The sequence below is a fragment of the Camellia sinensis genome, chromosome 12 (genome assembly GCF_055761805.1).
Source record: "Camellia sinensis isolate YWXY chromosome 12, ASM5576180v1, whole genome shotgun sequence".
Lineage (NCBI taxonomy): Eukaryota > Viridiplantae > Streptophyta > Magnoliopsida > Ericales > Theaceae > Camellia > Camellia sinensis.
Window position 1 is genome coordinate 118,175,534 of NC_138972.1, and position 21,856 is coordinate 118,197,389.

At 30.9% G+C, this 21,856-nt stretch overlaps 1 protein-coding gene across 1 annotated transcript; it reads right to left on the reverse strand.

Moving 5' to 3' along the window:
- Window positions 1-14,355: 14,355 nt before the first annotated feature.
- Window positions 14,356-16,700, reverse strand: LOC145789194 (protein FAR1-RELATED SEQUENCE 5-like). The gene is made up of 4 exons (XM_082897204.1): window positions 16,545-16,700; window positions 16,431-16,498; window positions 14,772-15,595; window positions 14,356-14,501 (listed from the first exon to the last, which is right to left on the reverse strand). Exons 1-4 carry the CDS (start codon window positions 16,698-16,700, stop codon window positions 14,356-14,358), a joined length of 1,194 nt encoding a protein of 397 aa, XP_082753330.1.
- Between the last annotated feature and the right edge of the window lie 5,156 nt (window positions 16,701-21,856).

A 21,856-nucleotide genomic window follows, 5' to 3' on the forward strand; every position in this document is an offset into this window, starting at 1 on the left:
CCTACCAAATTAGTAGACAATATTAGTGTACCTAAAACAGAAGATGAATGTGATGAGAGGGATCACAAATTATTGCAAGCTAATGCTAAAGCCAAACTCACTCTTGTTTGTGGATTAGACTCTAAGGAGTATAATAGAATTTTAAGTTGTGATTCGGCAAAAGAAATTTGAGACAAACTAGAGATAACGTATAAAGGAACAAATGAAATGAAGTGAATGAATCTCGTATTGATATGCTTGTTCATAGTTATGAATTGTTTAAAATGAACTCTGATGAATCTATTTCAAGTATGTTTACTAAATTTACTGAAATTGTAAATTCTTTGAAATCTCTTGGCAAAATTTATACTAGCAGTGAGTTGGTAAGAAAAATTCTTAGGTTTTTACCAAGGAATTGGGAAGCAAAGGTCACCGCCATTATAGAAGCCAAAGATCTTTCCACACTTTGATTGGATGAGCTTATGGGTTCCCTTATGACTCACGAGATCACCATGAGATGACATGAGGATGTTGAAAACAAAAAGAAAAATGGAATTGCATTCAAAACCTCATCAAATGAAGAAGAACATGAAAACACCAGTGATGATAAAAGTTATGTCATGTTTAGTAGAAATCTCAAAAAGCACTTCAAGAAAAACAATTATAGAGAAAGAAGATCTTTCAAGAAAGAGTACAACAAAGATAACAAAAAAGAGTCTATTATTTGCTATGAGTGCTGTTAATCATATTATTTAATTTTGATGATGTTTAAAATATTATTTGTAACAATTTAGATTTTTTTAATATACATATTATTTGACACAAAATATTATCTTTTTAAAATATATATATTTGTTAAATATTATTTAAATAAAAATATTTTTGAACACTTTACTATTCACTTTTTGAAAATTTAGGCTAATCACTATTCACTTTTTGACAAAATTAAAATTGATTAATTATATTATTTTGACAAATGTGATATTGATAATTTGTTTTCTTTTGATTTGATCACATAAGATGAATGGTATATAGCAAAATTATTTGATTTATATTTTGCATGCAAAGTGAAACTTACTCAAGTGGTGTTTGAAAACAAATCATACCTTTTTATATATATATATATATATATATATATATATATTATATTGTAAAAAGAAAATGATGAGCAAATCATTTGACGGTGGATTTTGCATCATTGATAAATATATATATATATATTACTATAATAAATAAGAAAAGGTAAGTGTAAAAGTTTGACAAAATTATTGCATCTTATATATATGCATATATATACAAGATATTATATTCAAAAGTGTTGATTAGATTATATATTCAAACCTTGGTGATTTGTCTGTAAAGTTTGAAAAAGTGAACAAAGAAAATTTATACAAAAGAAAAGGTGCCCATGATTACAAGAGAAGACTTATGTAATTGTAAATCAATCTTTGACGATGTTTTGCCTACAAAATTAAAAAGAAAAGTTGCAAAATGCTTTGAATTTGCTTGAATAAGAAAATAGACACAAAATCATGTAGTTCTTGACTTCAAGGAGTCCATAATGATGGAGCAAAATCAATTCCCTATTTGAATTCAAAGATGTGATTCAAATTGTCTACAAATCGGTGGCTCATTTGAATTTTGTATCATCTCACACACACACACACACACACACACACACACACACACACATATACACTAATGAAACAAGAATAAAAAGTTGAAGCAAATTATTTGCTTGGTTGAAAGTTGTGTTTTATATCAAAATTTTCTAAAACGGTTGCTGTATTTTTTACTAAACAAAAAGGGAAAAGAAAAAGTTACTCTTACTAATTATTTTCATCTTTTTCTTTATTAACATGTGCTGAATATTTAAAATTAAAGAGCGTGCTTATGTAAGCCATGACGTCAGTAAGGAGCGTCCAACGGGTATATTTTTGTGTATAAATAGAAGTGTTGTGTGTGGAGAAAAATCAAAAACTTGAAGAGAAAATTTTCTACGAGCTCCAAAATTTTGAGTACATTGTATTCTGCTCTTTCACTTTCAGATTTAAGTCTAGCCTTTGTTCTTACACTTTCATATCTATTCTTTGTGAGAGAATTATTGTAAAAGAGGGTTTAAGTACCACTTATTCTTATTCCTTATTTTTGGGAGAGATTTTGTAAGGATAAGACATTTATTGTTGAGTGAGGCTCAATAGATAAGAGTAAGTCCTATGCCAAATCTACAAGCTTGGTGGTGTATTTATTTAATTGATAGTAAAGAAATTCTCAAGGAGGTTCCTTGGGGAGTGGACGTAGGCCTGGCATGCCGAATCACTATAAATCGCAGTGTTTGATTTTCTCTCCCTATCTCTCTTACTTTTATATTGATAATTATTATTCTGTTTTTATTTATTTATTAACATTCTGAATATTGTGTTAATTTTAATATTGTGAAATTTTTAATAACTCAATTCACTCCCTCTTGGATTGCCTGTCTGGGATAACAAGTGTAAAAATTCTGGACATATGAAGATGGATTGTCCAAAATTGAAGAATCATGAAAAAGACTACAAAAGAAACAAAAAGGCCATGGTAGCAGCTTGGGGAGAAAGTGAAGATGAAAGCTCAAGTGATGAAATTGAAAATGAAGTAGCCAACTTATGTCTCATGGCTCTTGAAGATGAAGACTCTACTCAAGATGAGATAACTATTCTTTATGAAGAACTTAAAAGTACATTCCATGAGCTACAAGATGAATTTAGAAAAGTTTGTGCTAAAAATAATATGTTGAAGAAATCTGTTACATCTTTATCTATTAATGTAGAAGAATTAAAGAAAGAAAAAATTGTTTTGAAAAATGATTTTGATACTATCTCTAATGAGAAAATTACTTTAAAAAATAATATTGATGATTTAACAAAAACACTTGAAAATTTTGTAAAAGGTAGAAATAATCTCAACATACTTCTTAGAAATTAAAGATGTGTTTTCAGTAAAGCGGGCATTAGATATGACCCTATTAAAAAATAAAAGAATCTCAATACAATTTTTGAAAAGGCACCACTCATGACTCACCTTCATATTACTTGTTATTATTGTAGAAAGAAAGACCATTATATATCTTCTTGTCCATTCAAAAATAATATAAACATGGGAATTAAAAAGATTTGGATTGTTAAGGGATCTAACAAAACTAACCAAGAAGGACCCAAGAAACTATGGGTATCAAAAACCAACACTTGATTGTCATCTTGTAGGTTTTCTTTAAGTCCAAAACTAAAGAAGGGAAGTGGTACCTTGATAGTGGATGTTCCAGACACATAACCGGAGATAAATCATTCTTTACTACACTGTCATCCAAATATGGAGGCTTTGTTACTTTTGGAGACAACAAGAAAGGAAAAATCATCGATATTGATAGCATCGGTATTTCTCCTAACCCTTCTATTGAAAATGTTTTACTTGTTGATGGACTTAAGCATAATTTACTTAGTATTAGTCAATTATGTGATAAAGGTAATTGAGTTATTTTTGATAAATCACAATACACAATTGAAAACACAAATGATCATAAAGCTTTATTCGTTGGTAATCGCTATAATAATGTTTATGTTTTTCATCTTAATGATCTCTATGCTAGTGATGTTAAATGTTTATATGTTAATAATGAAAATAGTTGGTTATGGCATAGAAGACTTGGTCATACTCATAGGCCCTGTTTGATTGGGGGATATGAAGATTGGGATTGGATATTATATCCAGTGGGGTCCATATATCCCATGTTTGTAATTTTTTTTTGAAGGGGATATAATATCCGGTGGGATTGTATATCTCCAAAAAGTGGAGAATATACAATACCACCCTCCATTATATCATATCCCCTTGGTTGGGATATGATGTAAAAAGTCCAATTTACCCTTTTGTCTATCTAACATAATATAATTTAATATATTTTTTTGAATTTAATATAATATAATTATTGAATTTAATTTAATATTATTGAATTTAATATAATATAAATATAATATTATTTAATTTAATACAAAATTTGAATTTAATATAATATAATATTATTTAATTTAATTTAATATAATATTATTGAATTGAATTTAATATAATATAATTTAATATAAATTTTGAATTTAATATAATATAATATTATTTAATTTAATTTAATTTAATATAATATTATGAGGGCAATCTTGGAAATTACTTGTTATATCCCACAATAAAATAAACATGCATAACTTATATCCAATCTTATATATCAAGTCAACAAACATGACTTGAGGGATATACTATCCAATACCTATATCCTATTCATTATATATATCCTGACTAAATCACACATCATATTATATCCTCCATTTTATATCTAGTGAAACAAACAGGGCCATATGGATTTAATTGCTAAACTTTTGAGAAAGGATTTGGTCATTGGACTTCCAAAAATTAAATTTAAAAAAGATCATATTTGTAGTGCTTGTCAACAAGGAAAACAAACTAAAACATCATTTAAATCAAAATCTCATATTTCCACAACTAGACCTTTACAACTATTGCATATGGATTTATTTGGTCTCTCAAGGACATCTAGTCTAGGTGGTAAACATTATTATCTTGTTATTGTTGATGATTATTCAAGATTTACATGGGCTATGTTTTTAGCACACAAAGATGAAACATTTTCTTCTTTCACAAAACTCTGTCGTAGAATTCAAAATGAAAAAAGCTTTCTTATTACTAATATTCGAACTGACCATGGTAGAGAACTTGAAAATGAGAAATTTGAATTGTTTTGTGATGAGCATGGTATTGGACACAATTTTTCAGCACCTACAACCCCTTAACAAAATGATGTAGTAGAAAGGAAGAATAAAACTTTAGAAGAGATGAATAGAACAATGCTTTGCGAAAATAATCTTCCTAAATATTTTTGGGCCGAAACCGTTCACACCGCATGCTATATTTTAAATCGTGCATTAATTAGACCAATTTTCAAAAAGACTCCTTATGAACTTTGGCATGATAGAAAACCCAACATTAGTCACTTGTATGTTTTTTGTTGTAAATGTTTTGTGCATAATAATGGTAAGGATAACTTAGGTAAATTTGATTCAAAATTTGATGAAGTAATTTTTCTTGGCTATTCCTTAACTTACAAAGCTTATCGTGTTTTTAATAAAAGAACTCTTGTCGTGGAAGAATCTATACATGTGGTATTTGATGAAACTAACATCTCTGCTCAAAAGTAAATTGTTAATGATAATATAGATTTTGAACCAAATGTGAAAGATTCAAGTATCTACAAAGAAGAAAACCAGCCATGTAAGTTGAACAAAGAGATTGAATAACCTATTCTCCCACCTCAAGAAGAATGAGAAAACAATGATAATTTGCCAAGAAAATAGAAGTTTGTTCATAATTACTCTACGGATTTAATCCTAGGTGACCCTACAAAAGGTATTGAAACTCGCTCTTCACTTAGAAATATTTGTAGTAACTTGGCTTTTCTCTCACAGATTGAGCCTAAAAACTTTCAAGAAGCCGAATTCGATGAACATTAGATAATAGCTATGCATGAAGAGCTTAACCAATTTGAGAAAAACAAAGTGTGAGAACTCGTGCCAAAACCTAAAGATCATACCATTATCGGTACCAAATGGATCTTTCGAAACAAGCTTGATGAATCCGGCACAATTATAAGAAACAAGGCTAGACTTGTTGCACAAGGATACAATCAAAAAGAAGGTATTGATTTCGATGAAACCTTTGCTCTGGTTGCTAGATTAGAAGCCATTCGCATGTTACTTGCATTTGCATGTTTTAGAGATTTCAAACTTTATCAAATAGATGTAAAAAGTGTATTTCTTAATGGTTTTATAAATGAGGAAGTTTACGTTAAACAACTCCCAGGTTTTAAAGATCATGCTTTTTCAAATCATATTTTTAAACTATCAAAAGCTTTATACAGTTTGAAACAAGCACCTCGTGCATGGTATGAACGATTAAGTAAATTTTTGATTGAAAATAATTTTTTTAGAGGAACGATTGACACAACACTTTTTGTTAAAACTAAAAATGATGATTTACTTATTATGCATATACATGTGGATGCTATTATATTTGGTGCTACTAATGAAACCTTGTGTAAGAAATTTGCTAAATGTATGCAAGGTGAGTTTGAGATGAACATGATGGGGGAGCTAAATTATTTCCTTGGGTTTCAAATCAAACAATGTAAGGAAGGAATTTTTATCAACCAAGCTAAGTACATAAAAGAACTACTAAAAAAGTTTGGTATGTATGACACAAAAATAGCTGGAACATCTATGAGCACATCCATTAAGATAGATAAGGATGAAAAAGGTAAGTCTATTAATAAAAAAAAATATCAAGGTATGATCGGCTCACTTTTTTATTTAACTGCAAGTAGACCCGATATTATGTTTAGTATTTGTATTGTGCTAGATATCAATCAAATCCTAAGGAATCACATCTCAGTGTTGTTAAAAGAATTTTTAGATATCTTGTTGGCACTCAAAATTTGGAACTGTTTTATCCTAGAGGTGTTGCATTTGATTTAATTAGTTACTTAGATGCCGACTTTGCCGGATGCAAACTTGATAGAAAAAGCACCAGTGGCACTTGTCATTTTCTTGGTAACTCATTAGCGTCTTGGTTTAGCAAAAAGCAAAATTCTGTTGCTTTATCAATGGCTGAAGCTGAATATATAGCTTCCGGAAGTTGTTGTGTCCAAATACTTTGGATGAAGCAACAATTGGAGGACTTTGATTCGCATTATGATCATATCCCTAATGCCATCAATTTAAGCAAAAATTCGGTTCAACACTCACGAACAAAACATATTGAAATTCGACATCATTTTTTAAAAGATCATGTTCAAAAATGGGATATTGTACTTGAATTTGTAAACACTGACAAGCAATTGGCGAATATTTTCACAAAACCCTTAAGCGATGATCGTTTCAATTTTATTCGTGGCGAGCTTGGAATGTCGATTTTTACTTAAAAAGTTTTGTTATGACTGTGAAACTTGAATTTTTGTTCAAATGATACATGTGTATTGCTACATTGATATGAAAACATTTATATCAGTTAAATGGTCTCAAGTCCTTCATACATTTATTCTCCTTAACAGTTTACTATTCTCAACTGTGTAATTTTTTTTGGGTTATGACTTACTTACCCAAAAAAAAAAAAATTTTTTGGATTCTGCATCTTGAGGTAAAATTAACTTTGCATACAATGATTTTTTTTAAACCCTCATGGTATTTTTTTTGCATTATCATTCCAGCAACACCAACGTCCCATTAAGTTTAATTTTTGCTGGTATTATTTTATTTTGCTATTAGGCTTAATTTCTTTTATTTTTATTTTTATTTTCATTATTATTTTTTGTTTGGACTTAATTTTTTTTTCTGCTTTTTAATTTCATTTTTCAGTACTTAAACATAAAAACAAAAACAAATCAAAATACAAATACAAATATTTACATAAAAAAAATACCCTTTATTTTTTTACGGTCATACGCCGATCAAAATAAACATATTTACATAGAAGAAAAAAACTTTCATTTTTTTTTACGGCCATACACCGATCTTACTTACTCGCCTCTTCCACGGCTCTCTTCTTCTTTTTATCACCTTGGGCAACGCTTGATGTTCCTGCCCCCGTGCTTTCGTCGGGAGCGAGCACTCTCCACTGACTATCAAAAGCCAAGAACGACATTGCTCCAAATCGAGCCATGGAGGTGGTCTTCCGTTTAAGCTCTTTATTTTTGGCCTTCAGTGCGCCTATCTCTGCTCGCGCATCCTCGTACATACGCTAGAGCAGCGAGAGTTGGGCGTTGACCTGGTGGAGCTCACTCGTCTTGTTCTGTAGTCGGTGAGCCAATTTTGTGACTGCAGTCATCGTCTCCATATAGAACGTCAGTGTGAAATGATTGGCTTCAATGTCTGATTGAGCTGTCATTATTTGCTCAATCGACATCATAGGAAGGTTGGGAAGAGTAGGAGCCGGGGCACTCGGCCCAACAACACTTATGAGATCATTTAAGTTCGAAAAGAGAGTAAGGGAACGAGACGAGGCCATGAAGTAGAAGAGAGAGTTGTAATCAAAAGGAGGGTCGTTTTTGGCATCCTTGCTGCTCTGCTCAGTCTCTCTATTCTATCTCTCTCATGCAGAAGACGAAAGAGATGGAAGCGAATGAGGAAGAAGAAGGCGAAGAGAGTGCTTAAGAAGAAGAAGGAAAAGAAGACAAGAGGGAGAGAGAGCCGAGGCAGCTGATTGACCTGTCTCGCTTTTGTTGGTCGGTTGACGCAAAAGTGAGGCCGCGTATCCGACGCGATTTTCAACGAAAAAAAGAGACGCGGGCAAATCATATATATATGTATATATATGTTTTGATTATCTATTTTTTTTTTATGCCATTTATCCCTATCATTTTTCTCCTCCTCCTCTAGATTCTGACTCATGATTTCCTTTTGATAATGTCACAGGGAGAGAAAACTTATGATGTTATGTATTATGGTATTATTTTCAAATTATGATATTATTTTCAAACTAATATGATGTTATGTATTTATAGTTTGATATCTTAGTCTCATATTATGTCTCTAATTAAAGTTTATTTATTACACATGTGCTAACCTATGTATTTATAAATGAATTCAGGAAGCATGACTTGAGAGGGAGCTTTTCTTACTCTCAAATCAAATCAAAATATCATTGTATGCCATCATCAAAAAGGAGAAGATTGTTAGACTTATTTATTTTGATGATTTATTTAATTATGTTTTAATTTATTAGAAAGAGAAAAATAGAATCTAAAATTTATTTTGATGATTTATTTAATTATATTTTAATTTATTTGAAAAAGAAAAATAAAATCCCAAATTTATTTTGATGATTTATTTAATTATGTTTTAATAGAATCCAAAATTTATTTTGATGATTTATTTAATTATGTTTTAATTTATTTGAAAGAGAAAAATAAAATCAAAATTTATTTTGTCCCATTATTTCTCACCTAAACCTTTATCTCAAATATTGTTAAAATGTATTTAATATTTGATTAAATCAGGAGTTCAAACAGCCCAAAACAGAGGTTCAAACAGCCCAGCACAGTAGCAGTTCAAAAGGTTCAAAAGATTCAAGTGGAAGATATTCAAATTAGTAATGATGGAGTGAAAGATATTCAAATGAATACAACGGCTATAAACGGCTATAAGTTTCATTATATATACCAAAGCCTCAAACAAATTACAAAAAAAAAATCAGAAAATATTCTTTGATCTATAATCACTCACATCTATTCTCTGAAAATTTTTATGAGAAGTGTTCTTCAATTTTTGTTTACATCCTCTTTAAAAAATTATACACTGAGAGGTATAGCTTTAAGCCCATATTTTCTGTGTGAGGTTTACAGAAAAACTAGAGTTTCATTTTTATAGCTATCTTTGAGAGATAATTCTTGTAACTTTCTGTGAAAGCAAAAACACATTCTTTTCAACCTTGTAAGAGTGTAGTACATTCAGTGTTCTTGACTTAGAAGTCTGTGTAAAATATGTGGAGGATTGCTCCATCTGTGAAAATGTTGCTAGCACTCTGTGAAGTTAGAGTATAGTGGAAAATCTCAAGTGAAACTTGAGGAGTGAACGTAGGCCGAGTTGAAGCCGAACTACCATAAATTTGTTTGCCTCTCTGTCTCTGTCTCTGTCTCTCTCTTATCTCTTTGTTTTATTTAAATTGTCGTAACTATATTTCACATTTTCACTGTGCTAAAATTATTCACTGACATAGTTGTTAGAACACTTATTTTAATTATTTTTATTTCATTAACTATATTTATCAATTGTGTTAGTCATAATTTTTATTAGGGTATTATTATTTTTATTTGTAAAACCTAATTCACCCCCTCTTAGGTTGTCTTTTAGGTGACAAAAATTTCGGGTATGTTTGGTTTGGATTTGTAGAGTGATTTTGGAAATTTTTTTCTAAAAAACTTGTTTGATTTGTAATTTTTCTAAAACAATTTCTAAAATCACTTTCTCACTCTTATACATTAATCGATCACTTTTTCTTCCCTTTTTTTCCTTCTCAATCACTTTTTGCTCTCATACACATCTATTCAATTACAACAAAATATCAAATCATTTCAAACTCCCAAACTCTAAAACTACTTTTAAAATACACAACCAAATAAACCAAAAAAAATTTTAAACTCTCTTCTCAAAATAATTTTTAAAAATTACTCACTCACAATCAAACCAAACCAAACCAAACCAAACATGCATGTTTCCACCGTTGTTTACAAATTTCACAGTTCTGATAACAAAAATGCTTCCTACCCCCAGTTAGCCTGACCTCCAGTGACCCCCAGTGAGGTGGCACTCACATGATAGTCACGTGACTGTGTTTACAAGACCCAAACAACAGGTTCACATTTCATTTGAAATTTCCCCCCCTCCCCTCTCAAACAACAATAACAGAACCATAAATCTGAGTTGCTACTGCCCCCCACTCCAATGCCTGACTCCCACTCCGACGCCGGCGACCACTCATTCCCTTCACTCCGACACCGACAACTCGTTCCCTCCCTTTACTCGCGAATCTCTCTGTCTCTTCTTCCCTTCACTTCAAATGTATGTATATCTGCGTATATATATATATATCTATCTATCTATCTATTTCCTGTTCGATGAATTGTGGAATCTCTCTGTCTCTCCTTCCCTTCACTTCAACTGTATGTATATCTGCGTATATATATATATATATCTATCTATCTATCTATCTATTTTCTGTTCGATGAATTGTGGCATTTGGGAAATTTGTGAAATTTCATTTATTAGCTGTGAAATTTGTATGTATTATCTGTGAAATTTCCTTTTGATTTGGGAATTGTGGCATTTTCATTTACGAATTGTGGCCTTTTCAGTTGGAGTTTTACATTGCCTTAAACGTGTTCGATGAAATTCCCCAACGAAATGTTTAATCTAATCATTTACCTTTTTGAATTGGTTCAATTTCTCCAGTGCATAATTTCTTCATTAAATCAATTTCAGGATTCATCTTGATTATACAGAAATTTCTGTGCATAATTGGTTCAATTGGTTCAATTTCTATGCACCAGAAGATGGTTTAATAGTCAATGCCCATTATATGGTTTACCTTTTAATATGCTTTTATAGTCAATGCTGAAGGTGCATAAGGTGAATGCTTTGATTATAAGCAATTGCTAAAGGTGCATAATTTCGACTAAATAAATGGCATAATGAATGCTGAAGGTGCATAATTTCGACTTGTCATTTCTGTTGCTTATAATCAATTATGAAAACCAGTGGGTCCTGTGACAGATAATTCAAGCCATTAAAAATATGATTAAACAATAATAATTATAGAATTATAATAAATAATAAGTAACCAGTTATAATAAAAAGCATAATGAGTAACCAGTTATAATAAAAAGCATAATGAGCTCTAGTTTCTCTAATGCATAAGAAGTTCTCATTATTGCAGAATTCTTTTCAAAACAAGGGAGGAATAAGACAAGTAGCATTAGTCTAAAAGCAAACTTGTACTTAACACACATATATCAGCATCAGTGACCTCTACAAATGAAGAGTGGGAATCCATCTAAAAGAGCAAACCTAGGATTGATCATTATGGAATGACTTGATGGCAATCTCTGCAGAGTGTTACCTGATTTGCAGTGGTCTCAACCACAAGCTTCTTCAGTTCTTTGTCCACACCAAGCCACTGTCATATATAAGAATGTAAATAAAAAACTGAACCTTGTCATCCAGAGCCTTGTAAAGCTGTACCTTCAGCATTCATCTTCTGTATACAGAAATTTCCTCCCTTTATGTATTATTTTTAATTGCTAAATTATAAGATCATTTGAATATATATATTTGAAATTTCTGTTTTATCAGTGAGTAAATAGTACATAAAGGAAAACTGAACTTCAGAATGTGAAATGGTTTCCTCAACTTGAAGTATTATGTTGGTACCAACACCAACTGAACTCCTGCAGTTATAGAATGGGTCTGGCTAATAAAATTCATATTGCTTACTCTAAGTGGATTTTGGTTGATAAGCTTATATTTTGGTTGCTACAGGACTCCTTATAACTGTAACTTAACTTATTAAGTTAACTTAACTTATTCTCCATTAACTTAACTTAACTTGCTATTTGTCCCTCTTTGCAGATGTCAACTTCAAGTGTCAGTGGCAGTAGCTTAGGTTGGTTGACATACGTGAACAGAATTTGTCGTACATGTAACAAAAAGGCCACCATCAAAATATCACAAACCGAGCAAAACAAGAACAAGTTATTCTACTATTGTAATGTTTATGGTTTTATCGGATGGTGTTTACCGACGAATCCAGAATATGGAGGTCATCAAATTCAAACAGACGAAGTCCCAACTGTTGGCGAACAAGTTATGACCGAACAACTTCAAGCTATGACCGAACAACAAATACAGCTGACGAAACAACTTCGAATTTAGAACGCAAAGATGCAAAAGTTGATATATATGTTGTCCGTGTTGTTTGTAATTGGTGCCTTTAAACTTATGAATATGTAACAAGTAGAAGTAGATGTCAATGTACAAGTTGAAGTAGACTTAATACTTTTGTGATGTTTTGGAGGAAGTCATGTTTTGTTGTGTATTGAAACCTACTTATTGTACCTCTTTTGTTGTTAGTGGAATGGAAAATGGCTTGTTCAAATTTGTAAACTTTCTTCAATACCCATTGAATGGACATTGTTAAATACAGGAAACTGTTGAATACAAGGTAACTATTGTTGAATACAGGTAAACTATTGAACATGGTAAATTGAACATGCTAAATAAACATTGTATATTAAATAACAAAGTTTGAAACTCATAATAGTAGACTACATAATATCCAATCTTCTCAACATCAAAGTTTGAAACTCATGATAATAGACTACATAATTTCCAATCTAAAAAACAAACAGTTGGAATACATAGAAACTAGTCAAACAAGTCTGTAATATCCAAGTTTCCCGATGCAGAACCATAAATCTGAGTTGGAGCACTCATCAAACTTTCCTGTGTGCCACTTATGAAGTCTGATGGAGTAAGAGATGTGCCTCCAATACCATGGGCCACCTATGACAATTCATTGCAAAAAGTACATGTTAGAACAATACAAAGATGCAAAAGTACAAGAAGTACTCTTTCGAATACACTTTGTAAAAGTACATGAAGGCCTCTTTGGAACACGTACCGGTACATACATACTATTTTCTGTGCCAACCATATAAGGATAATACGGTGTTTGAGCTTGAGCTTAAGCTTCAGGTTCAAATCGGAGCAACTTAGCAGCCTGCATGTTTTGAAGAATAATTACATATTGAAATTTATGAATTACTTTTACATACTTCAATATACTTTGTCCAAAAAAACATTTGAATACACAATTTACCTTTGCTTTTGTTTGTTTTTTTGCTGTTGCCTTGAACCGATTAACAATTTGATCTACTTTGGCAACCTTCCGTTTCGTAACTGGACGACCTCTTCGCCGAGCAACCAAAGGACTAATCACCTTCCTACTAGTACCTCCTTGTGTAGAACCGGTGTGAATCGGACTTCTTGTTGAACATGGTAAATTACTCCCATCACTGGATTCTTCTTTCATGACTCTCTCCTTGATTTCATCCAACCCAAGGTCTACAATTCTAGTTTTGCCTTCACAGTTAGCAGCAAGTTGTACAATGGCAATCAATTTTTTGTTCATCCTCTCATAGGTACTTGCATTGAAATCATTCCCAAAGCCGGTATATGTAGTTTTGATGCATGCGTATTCTCTATCCACATCTTTTCTCCACCGGGGCAAAATGTATTTACTTGGCACCTCATTTATGCAACTTCCGACAAGCACAGCGAGTGAGTGAGCGCACATAATGCCTCTAAACTTAAACAACCGACATATGCATTGAACTTCACATTCAGTTGAATTAAAATAGATAACAAAGTCCACATGCTTCATCTTCTCAGAAACTACCATCGCTTCTTGGACATTATATGTACAAATTGATCCCTCCTCTTTCATAATCACCGCCTGACAGTAAACTAATCTTTTTATCTCTCCTTGAACTTCTTTGAATTTCGCATTGGTGTAGGCTTACTGAAATTGCTTCTCAAACCTGTATATAGTTAGGCAATCAAACAATTTGTGTCGAGACTTGAAGTCTGCTTTCTTCTCTTTCTCTACCTTATTTCTCAAGGCATTGTTATATTGTTCAACGAATTGCTTCAATGTAGTTTTTGGATTTACATATCCATCAAAAAACGCATTCATACTTTCACTTCGTTGTGTAGTTGACATGCCTGCTCAAAAAATGTCTTTAACATAAACAGGTACCCATCGATTCCGCTCATCATATAGTACCCCCAACCACTCATTATCATAAAGATTGAATGTTGCAAGCATCTCTTCCCATTTACTCTCAAATTCAGCTCTTGTCAAACAGTCATAAACTGCATTTTGCATAGACAACTTTATGGCTTCATATTAAGCATATCCTTTCAACTTCTCCGTAATTTTCTTCATGATATGCCATAAGCACCACCGATGTCGAGCTTGTGGAAACACAATTTCTATAGCATTTTGCATAGCTCTACACTGATCAGTTATGATAGCTTTTGGCAGATGATTTGACATGCAACTTAACCATGACTTGAATAGCCAAACAAATGTGTTAGTGTCTTCACTAGACAACAATCCACAACCAAGCAAAATGGACTGACCATGGTGATTAACTCCGACAAATGGAGCAAATGGCATGTCATATTTGTTCGTCAAATAAGTTGTGTCAAATGAAATGACATCTCCAAATGCTTTATAAGTCGCCCGACTCCTTGCATCAGCCCAAAACAAGTTTCTAATGCGAAACTCCTCATCAACATCAATCACATAAAAGAATCTCTCACTATGTGCTTGCATCCTCATAAAATAACTTTGAAGTGATTCGGCATCACCTTCCCCAAGCCTTAACCTTCTAGCTCTCTCAATGTAATTTCTTGCATCTCGCTCATCAAATGTTAATGACTTGTATCCCCCTGCTTCGACAACCATTGAATGAAAGTTCTTAGACACCCCAATCCCTGCTTCATCATTAATTTCTAATCTTCTCTTCACAGGAGTAAGAGTTTTCTTATTCATTGTAAAATGACGTGAGTCGGTGGAAATCAAATCATGATTATGCTCAAGGTTAACTGTGGTTAGTTTATATCTCCCATCCTTGTGTACACTACCTCGTACCCTTGCTGTACAACCGATTTTTGTGGACAAACATGGCTTCAGAGGGTTGACTTCTGATGTCTTTCTTCTCTGTCCCGCTCGAGAACATTCAATTGCAAAGTTTAGCAATTGCCCATCATCTCCAAAATGTTGTGCTCTATGAGCTATAGAAAATCCGACATGCTTAGCATATTTGCCATAAAATGTGTACACCTCTTCCCTTGAGCTAAAACACATACCCTTTTTAGGTTCTTCAACGTGTTCGCCCTTATTTATTAAAGGATTCTCACCTTCAACATTTGAATCAACCTCTATTTCTCCACTTTGCGTACTGAAATAACAATTAAACAAATATCATTACAGATTATGGAACTAAACTTCATATTTCAGATTTTATATAAACTGTTTACAGATTATGGAACTACACAGTTTACAGATTATGGAAATTATATGAAGTTTGCTACCAAGCTTATGAAGTTTGCTACCATAGTTGAGCACAATTACTCATAAATATAAATTGTATTTGGTTAAAATGGTGTTATGGTTGCAGAAAATCCATAAATAAAATGTTGAGGGATACAATTTCACGCATATTCTAGTTGCGCATAATGCCCAGATTATCTTTTTGCTACCAAGCATGCCTTTCTTGGCTGGAGGGCCACGGACTGTAGCCAAACAGAGTGCTAGAGTTGGAAGAGTAGAGTTCCAATATGCACTATCAATGCAAGGTAATAGTGGACGAAACTTCATTTCACACTTAGTAATTGCAATTCTATGCAGAAGGGATCCAAGAAAATGGAAGCCCCCACTTTTTTCATGTATATTTTTATTATCTTTATTTTAATCTGTGAAGGGGTTTGCTCTTGTAGGAACTCAGTGACGATTACCACCTAGAGCCAACTCACTAACGGTGATGTTTCACTATGTCAATCTAGTGTAGCCAAGTTAGTCAGATCAGTTAACAGATTTGTCCACAGCTAACAGATTTACCTAAAAAACATAACTCTTGTCCAAAATGACAAATTGATTATAGTTTACAGATTATATTTCAGATTTCAGAATTAGCATATAACTGAAAGATTAGCATATGAAATTGATTTTTTACCTCATAAACCAGATTGATGGATAGAGACAGAGCAGAGCAAAACCAGACAGAGCAAAATTACAGGAATTCTAAGGATAGATGAGAGCTAGTAATCTGATATGGTGGAGGAGGAGGAAATTTCACATTCTTCTGAAGAAATGAGTTAACATCTGAGACCCACTTCCACAACCCATACGGAGAATTTCAATCCTTCTGGAGAAAGACTAGCCACTAGTTTTTGCAGAAATTCCCGGCGAGCTATGGTGGAGGAGGAGGATGACGGCGAGAGGTGAGGATAGGCGGGGGAAGACAGACGAGGACAGACGAGGATGGCGACGAGAGTTGAGGACATACGAGGGAAGACGAGGGAAGACAGAAATTCCCGCTTTTTCCTTTTTTTTTTTTTTTTTTTTTTTTCAGCTGTGTTTACACATCAGCTGCCACCTCATCACCACGTCACTGGGTGTATGTAGCGGGATTGGTTCTGATAAATGGAGCACATGCATTAAAGAGATGTCCAAAAAAAAAAAAAAAATGAGTGGAATGTAACATCATCTTATGTGATGTCATCGGCTAATAAGTGGCTGTAAATGTAATAAGTGTTCAGTCCCTGTCTCCTATTAAAATAACGGTGGTGTTATATGTACCAATTAATATATACATTAATATATCAACTAGTGTTTATATACTAATTAATACATTAATTGGTACGTATAACATTATTCTTAAAATAATAATGTTATAATTTTTATCATAAATCAACAATATTAATTAAATGATAATACAAATCACTTTATTTGATTTGGAATTTTCAAAACTAATTTTTTAAGTTTTTGATTCATATTTTTATACTTTTAGTGATTTTTTAAATATCTTAATCATTTTTTTTTAACTTTTTAGATTCAAGAAAATCTAGATATACTTAAAAAATATAAAAATTGTACAAAAAAATTTTTAAAAAATCATTGAATACAAAAAAAGAAAAAAATGAAAATGTACTAATTTTTTAATTTTTTAAATTTTGTGAATGTTAAAAAAAATTAAAAAATATTACTATATTTTTAAATATATCTAGATTAGGTATATCTAATTTTTTTTATTATAAATTATTAAAAATATTTAATAAAAATAAAAAATAAAAAAATAAAAATTTAATTTTTTAAAAATAATTTAAACTAAATAAAATAAATATCATTGCGTCAATTATTTACTCGTAATAGGGGTTTGGAGGGTTAGCCGTTAGTTGCACATTATTGACTGCCGCAACTCAAAAATAGAAAAGAGGACTTGTCTGACCAATGAAAAGTGATCCAGTCCGGTAGTCTTCCCTGTCATTTTTAGCCGTTGGGCTGCTGAAATCACTGTGACTGAAGCCTTAAAAAACTGGACTCCTAAAGTTCTTTAAGGCTTCGTTTGGGAAGTTATGGTTTGGATTTTTTTGGTTATTTTAGTCACAAAAAATAAAATAGGTTATTTTAGTCATAATAAACAAAACATCATATTCAACTCATAATTATTACATTCTTCTCTCACAAAAATATTCAAAAAAATCAAAAAGTCAAAAAGTCCTTCCCAAACCAAACTTTTAAGTCTAGGCTAAAATAGCTAAAAAAGTCAAAAAGTTAAAAAGCCAACCCACTTCCCAAACGGAGGCTAAGTTTGATTTAAGATTTGTTTGGTTTTAGATGTTTAGTTAAAAAAATACAAAATATAAATTTGATTACATAAATCAATAAGATAAAATATCACATTTAAAGCAGAATCATTATACTTTTTCTCTCATAAAATTTAAAAAAACCAAAAAAAAACCAAACCAAACGAGACTAAAAAAATTAAGCTAAAAAAATCCCAATACAAAAAAGCTAGCTAAAAAAATTAATGCTAATGTCAGCCGTTAGTGGCACATTCTTAAGTTTTTGTTTGAGAAAAGAAAATTAGCCTGATTTTTTAAAATTATTTTAATTTAGTTAAAAAAGTTTCATTTGGAAAGAACTATGGACTTTTTTATGAGAGAAAAAATAAAATGATTATAATTTAAATTTGATATTTTCTCTTAATAATTTTTTAACTTATTTTACCTTTTAATGGGCTAATTTAGTCCTAATTATCTTCTCAAACGGAAATTATTTAGAACAATTTTTAATTGTGAAAGGTAAAATTATTCTATCAAAATTATTTTAGGCTTGTTATATAGTATAAAAAATTTATATTTTAATTTTATCACTCTAATGGTGATTTGTGCTTTTGGCATAATTTTGAATAAAATCAACACACTTTTTAAATATGAAATTCATTATTATTTTTTCAAAGTGTTCACTTTCATCAAGCAAGCCTACAACTCTCAAGACCATTTGGATTGAGTCAATTGTTTGTAAGGGGGCCTTAAAAGTGAACTAAAGTTTTTCTTGGTATGAAAGAAATGTAGTGAAGTGCTTACCACCGAGAGATGCTTTTTGGAAAGCATAAGAGAAAGTGCTAATCACTAACAAATTTTGGACAAAGCACTTTAGAAGTTGGTTTTGATTTCTTTCAACTATCTAATTTTTGTCATTTCCTCAATCAATTCACATTCACATACATGGTATGTTTGTATCTTCGATTTCATAGGCCATCCTCACTATTTATTCAAAAGAAAAAATTATCTTAATTTTCCTTTTACTTTTTACTTTTAATTTTTCTTCACATCTTCTATGTAGTAGTTATAATGTTGACTGTAAGGACACCCAAAACGAAAAACAAAAACAAATATACACAAAGAGGAAGAACTTTTAGCACCACCAACCAAACTTTTTAAAAAAGAAAAAATTATAAATAAATTAGACAGTTTAAAAATAATGACATTATAGGTGATTTTTTTTTGGGTATAAATATGACCCAAAAAAAAAAAATTATACCACAATAAAAATGAAAATATTTTCTTACAATTCTACTAAACAACAAACTTTTATCGTGAAAAATCACCTAAATGTACACATCTTTGATTATACGTTAAAAAAAAAAAAAAAAAAAACCAATCACGAATCACTAGTCTTCATGTTTGTTTTTCATAAACCAATCAAAGGGGAGGAAAAGCATGACTTTGGTTATTCCCTTCCATTCTCACATAAGAAAACGAGTAATGATTAAGACTTCACTCTCATAAGATCCGTACAAATTTAAATCACTTATGATATAAACTCTACATATATATAAATATACCCCACATATACATAGAGGATTATGATCATTTTGAGAGTGTGGATCATTTCTACAAAATTGCCGCTTAAACAAAAATTAATTGGTGAAGGATACACATGGCATAGCCACTTGTACCTTCTTCACCTTCAATAATTTGTTTTCTTAGTGAGGCGAAACTTTATGACTAGCTTTTTTTTTATTTTTATTTTTTTACTCTTATTTAAATAAAGGGTAAATTATATTGACACCTTCTGAGATTTATATTTATTACAATTATTCCTTTCACATTTTGAAAATTACATCTCCCTCTTTGAGGTTTAAAGTTTCATTACAAATTCCCTCATCAGCAATTTAATTTTTGGGTAAATTACACTAATACCACTAGAGGTTTATATTTATTATAGTTCCCTACTCACCTTTTGGAAATTATATCTCCTTCCCTGTGGTTTAAAATTTCATTACAGATTTCTCCCTTAGTAATTTAATTTTTTTAAATACCAATTTTGCCTTCACTGAGTAAATTACATTGACACTCCTCACATTTTAGAAATTACAATCCTCTCCCTAATGTTTAAAGTAGCATTACCAATTGCTTCCCCGGTTAGTATTAGTTGGATTGGAAAAAAAAAATTAATTGAAAAAAAAAATTGTTAGTAAAATTTTTAAATTTATGTTTAAAAACCAACGTAAACTCATTTTTTGAATTTACGTTTTTTTTCTTCAAATTTACAAACTGAGACAACAATTTATAAACCAAAAAAATTACCAAACAAGTTTTTATGACAGTTTTTAAAATTTTTGTAAATATAAATTGAAAACTGAAAACGAAATGGTTACGAAATCGTTTTCAGTTTTCAATTTATATTTACAAAAATTTTAAAAACTATTATAAAAACTTGTTTCGTAATTTTTTTGGTTTATAAATTGTTGTTTCAGTTTGTAAATTTGAAGAAAAAAACGTAAATTCAAAAAATGAGTTTATGTTGGATTTTAAACAAAAATTTAAAAATTTTACTAATAATTTTTTTTTCAATTAATTTTTTTTTTCCAATCCAACTAATACTAGCCGATGGGGCAATTGGTAATGCTACTTTAAACTTTAGGGAGGAGATTGTAATTTCTAAAATGTGAGGGGTGTCAATATAATTTACCCAGTGAGGGCAAAATTGGTGTTTAAAAAAATTAAATTGCTGAGGGGCGAATCTATAATGAAACTTTAAACCTCAGGGAGGGAGATGTAATTTCCAAAAGATGAAAGAAAAAACTGTAATAAATATAAATCTCAGGGGTGTCAATGTAATTTACCCTTAAATAAAATAGTGCAAGAGCTTGGAGTATCAAGCCCCTTTGATACCATTACACAATTGATTTGTAATGTATATATAGTGAAAAATGTGCAATTCACCAATTGTCTTTTTTCTTGATTTAGTAAGATATCAATATGGTTCACTTTCATGTAGACATGGTCAATAATTGTTACCTTCAATTGGTTCAAGAGGTACTTGCAATCACCAAGGTTATTAAGGTGATGATGGACAATAAGAACAAAACCTCAACATGAAGTCCTCAAAAAATAATAATAATAATAATAAATAAAGAATAAAAACACTAATAATAGTCTTTTGGATTGTCATCTATCATCATTTTTTTAGTAATATTATAAATTTAAAAATTTTACTCTAAATTTTATTTAAAAACATCAATTTATAGATCACAAGTGGACAATATATTGTACCAATTTAATATTACTATTATATATTGATACCCTCTTGGTATACAAATTTTTTTCCAATCACACAAGCACATTTGAGTTAGCATGTCTGGGACAATAGTATTTCTATGGCATTGATTGAGAAGATAATTCAATTAAAATAACTCACTAAAAGATAACATAAGTTAAAATAGTTAATAAGATAAAATGTCACATTTAATCATAATTATTTTATTTTTTCTCTTACAACTATCAAATCAACTATAAAATAAAATAAAAAAACTAATTAATTTTTCAAACACAAGTTTTTTACCTAAACTAAAATAACCACAAAGTCAAATGGTCAATCTCCCCAACAATACCTATATATACATAACAGCATCCGCAAGGGGCACGTTGAGTTGACAAAATACATCTACATCATAACTTGTATTCATCCTTTTTTAAATCATAATTTTAAGATTTAGAGCTATAATTGAATATTGCTTTGCTTTTCTTAAGGACTAAGGATTGACGTTTAAAAAAGAAAAGTTCTCATTTTTCCTTGAAGTGCATTTTAATAATCGAGCATTTTCATCTTCTGCAGTCCTATATACACCTACTCATATTTTTTTTAACAT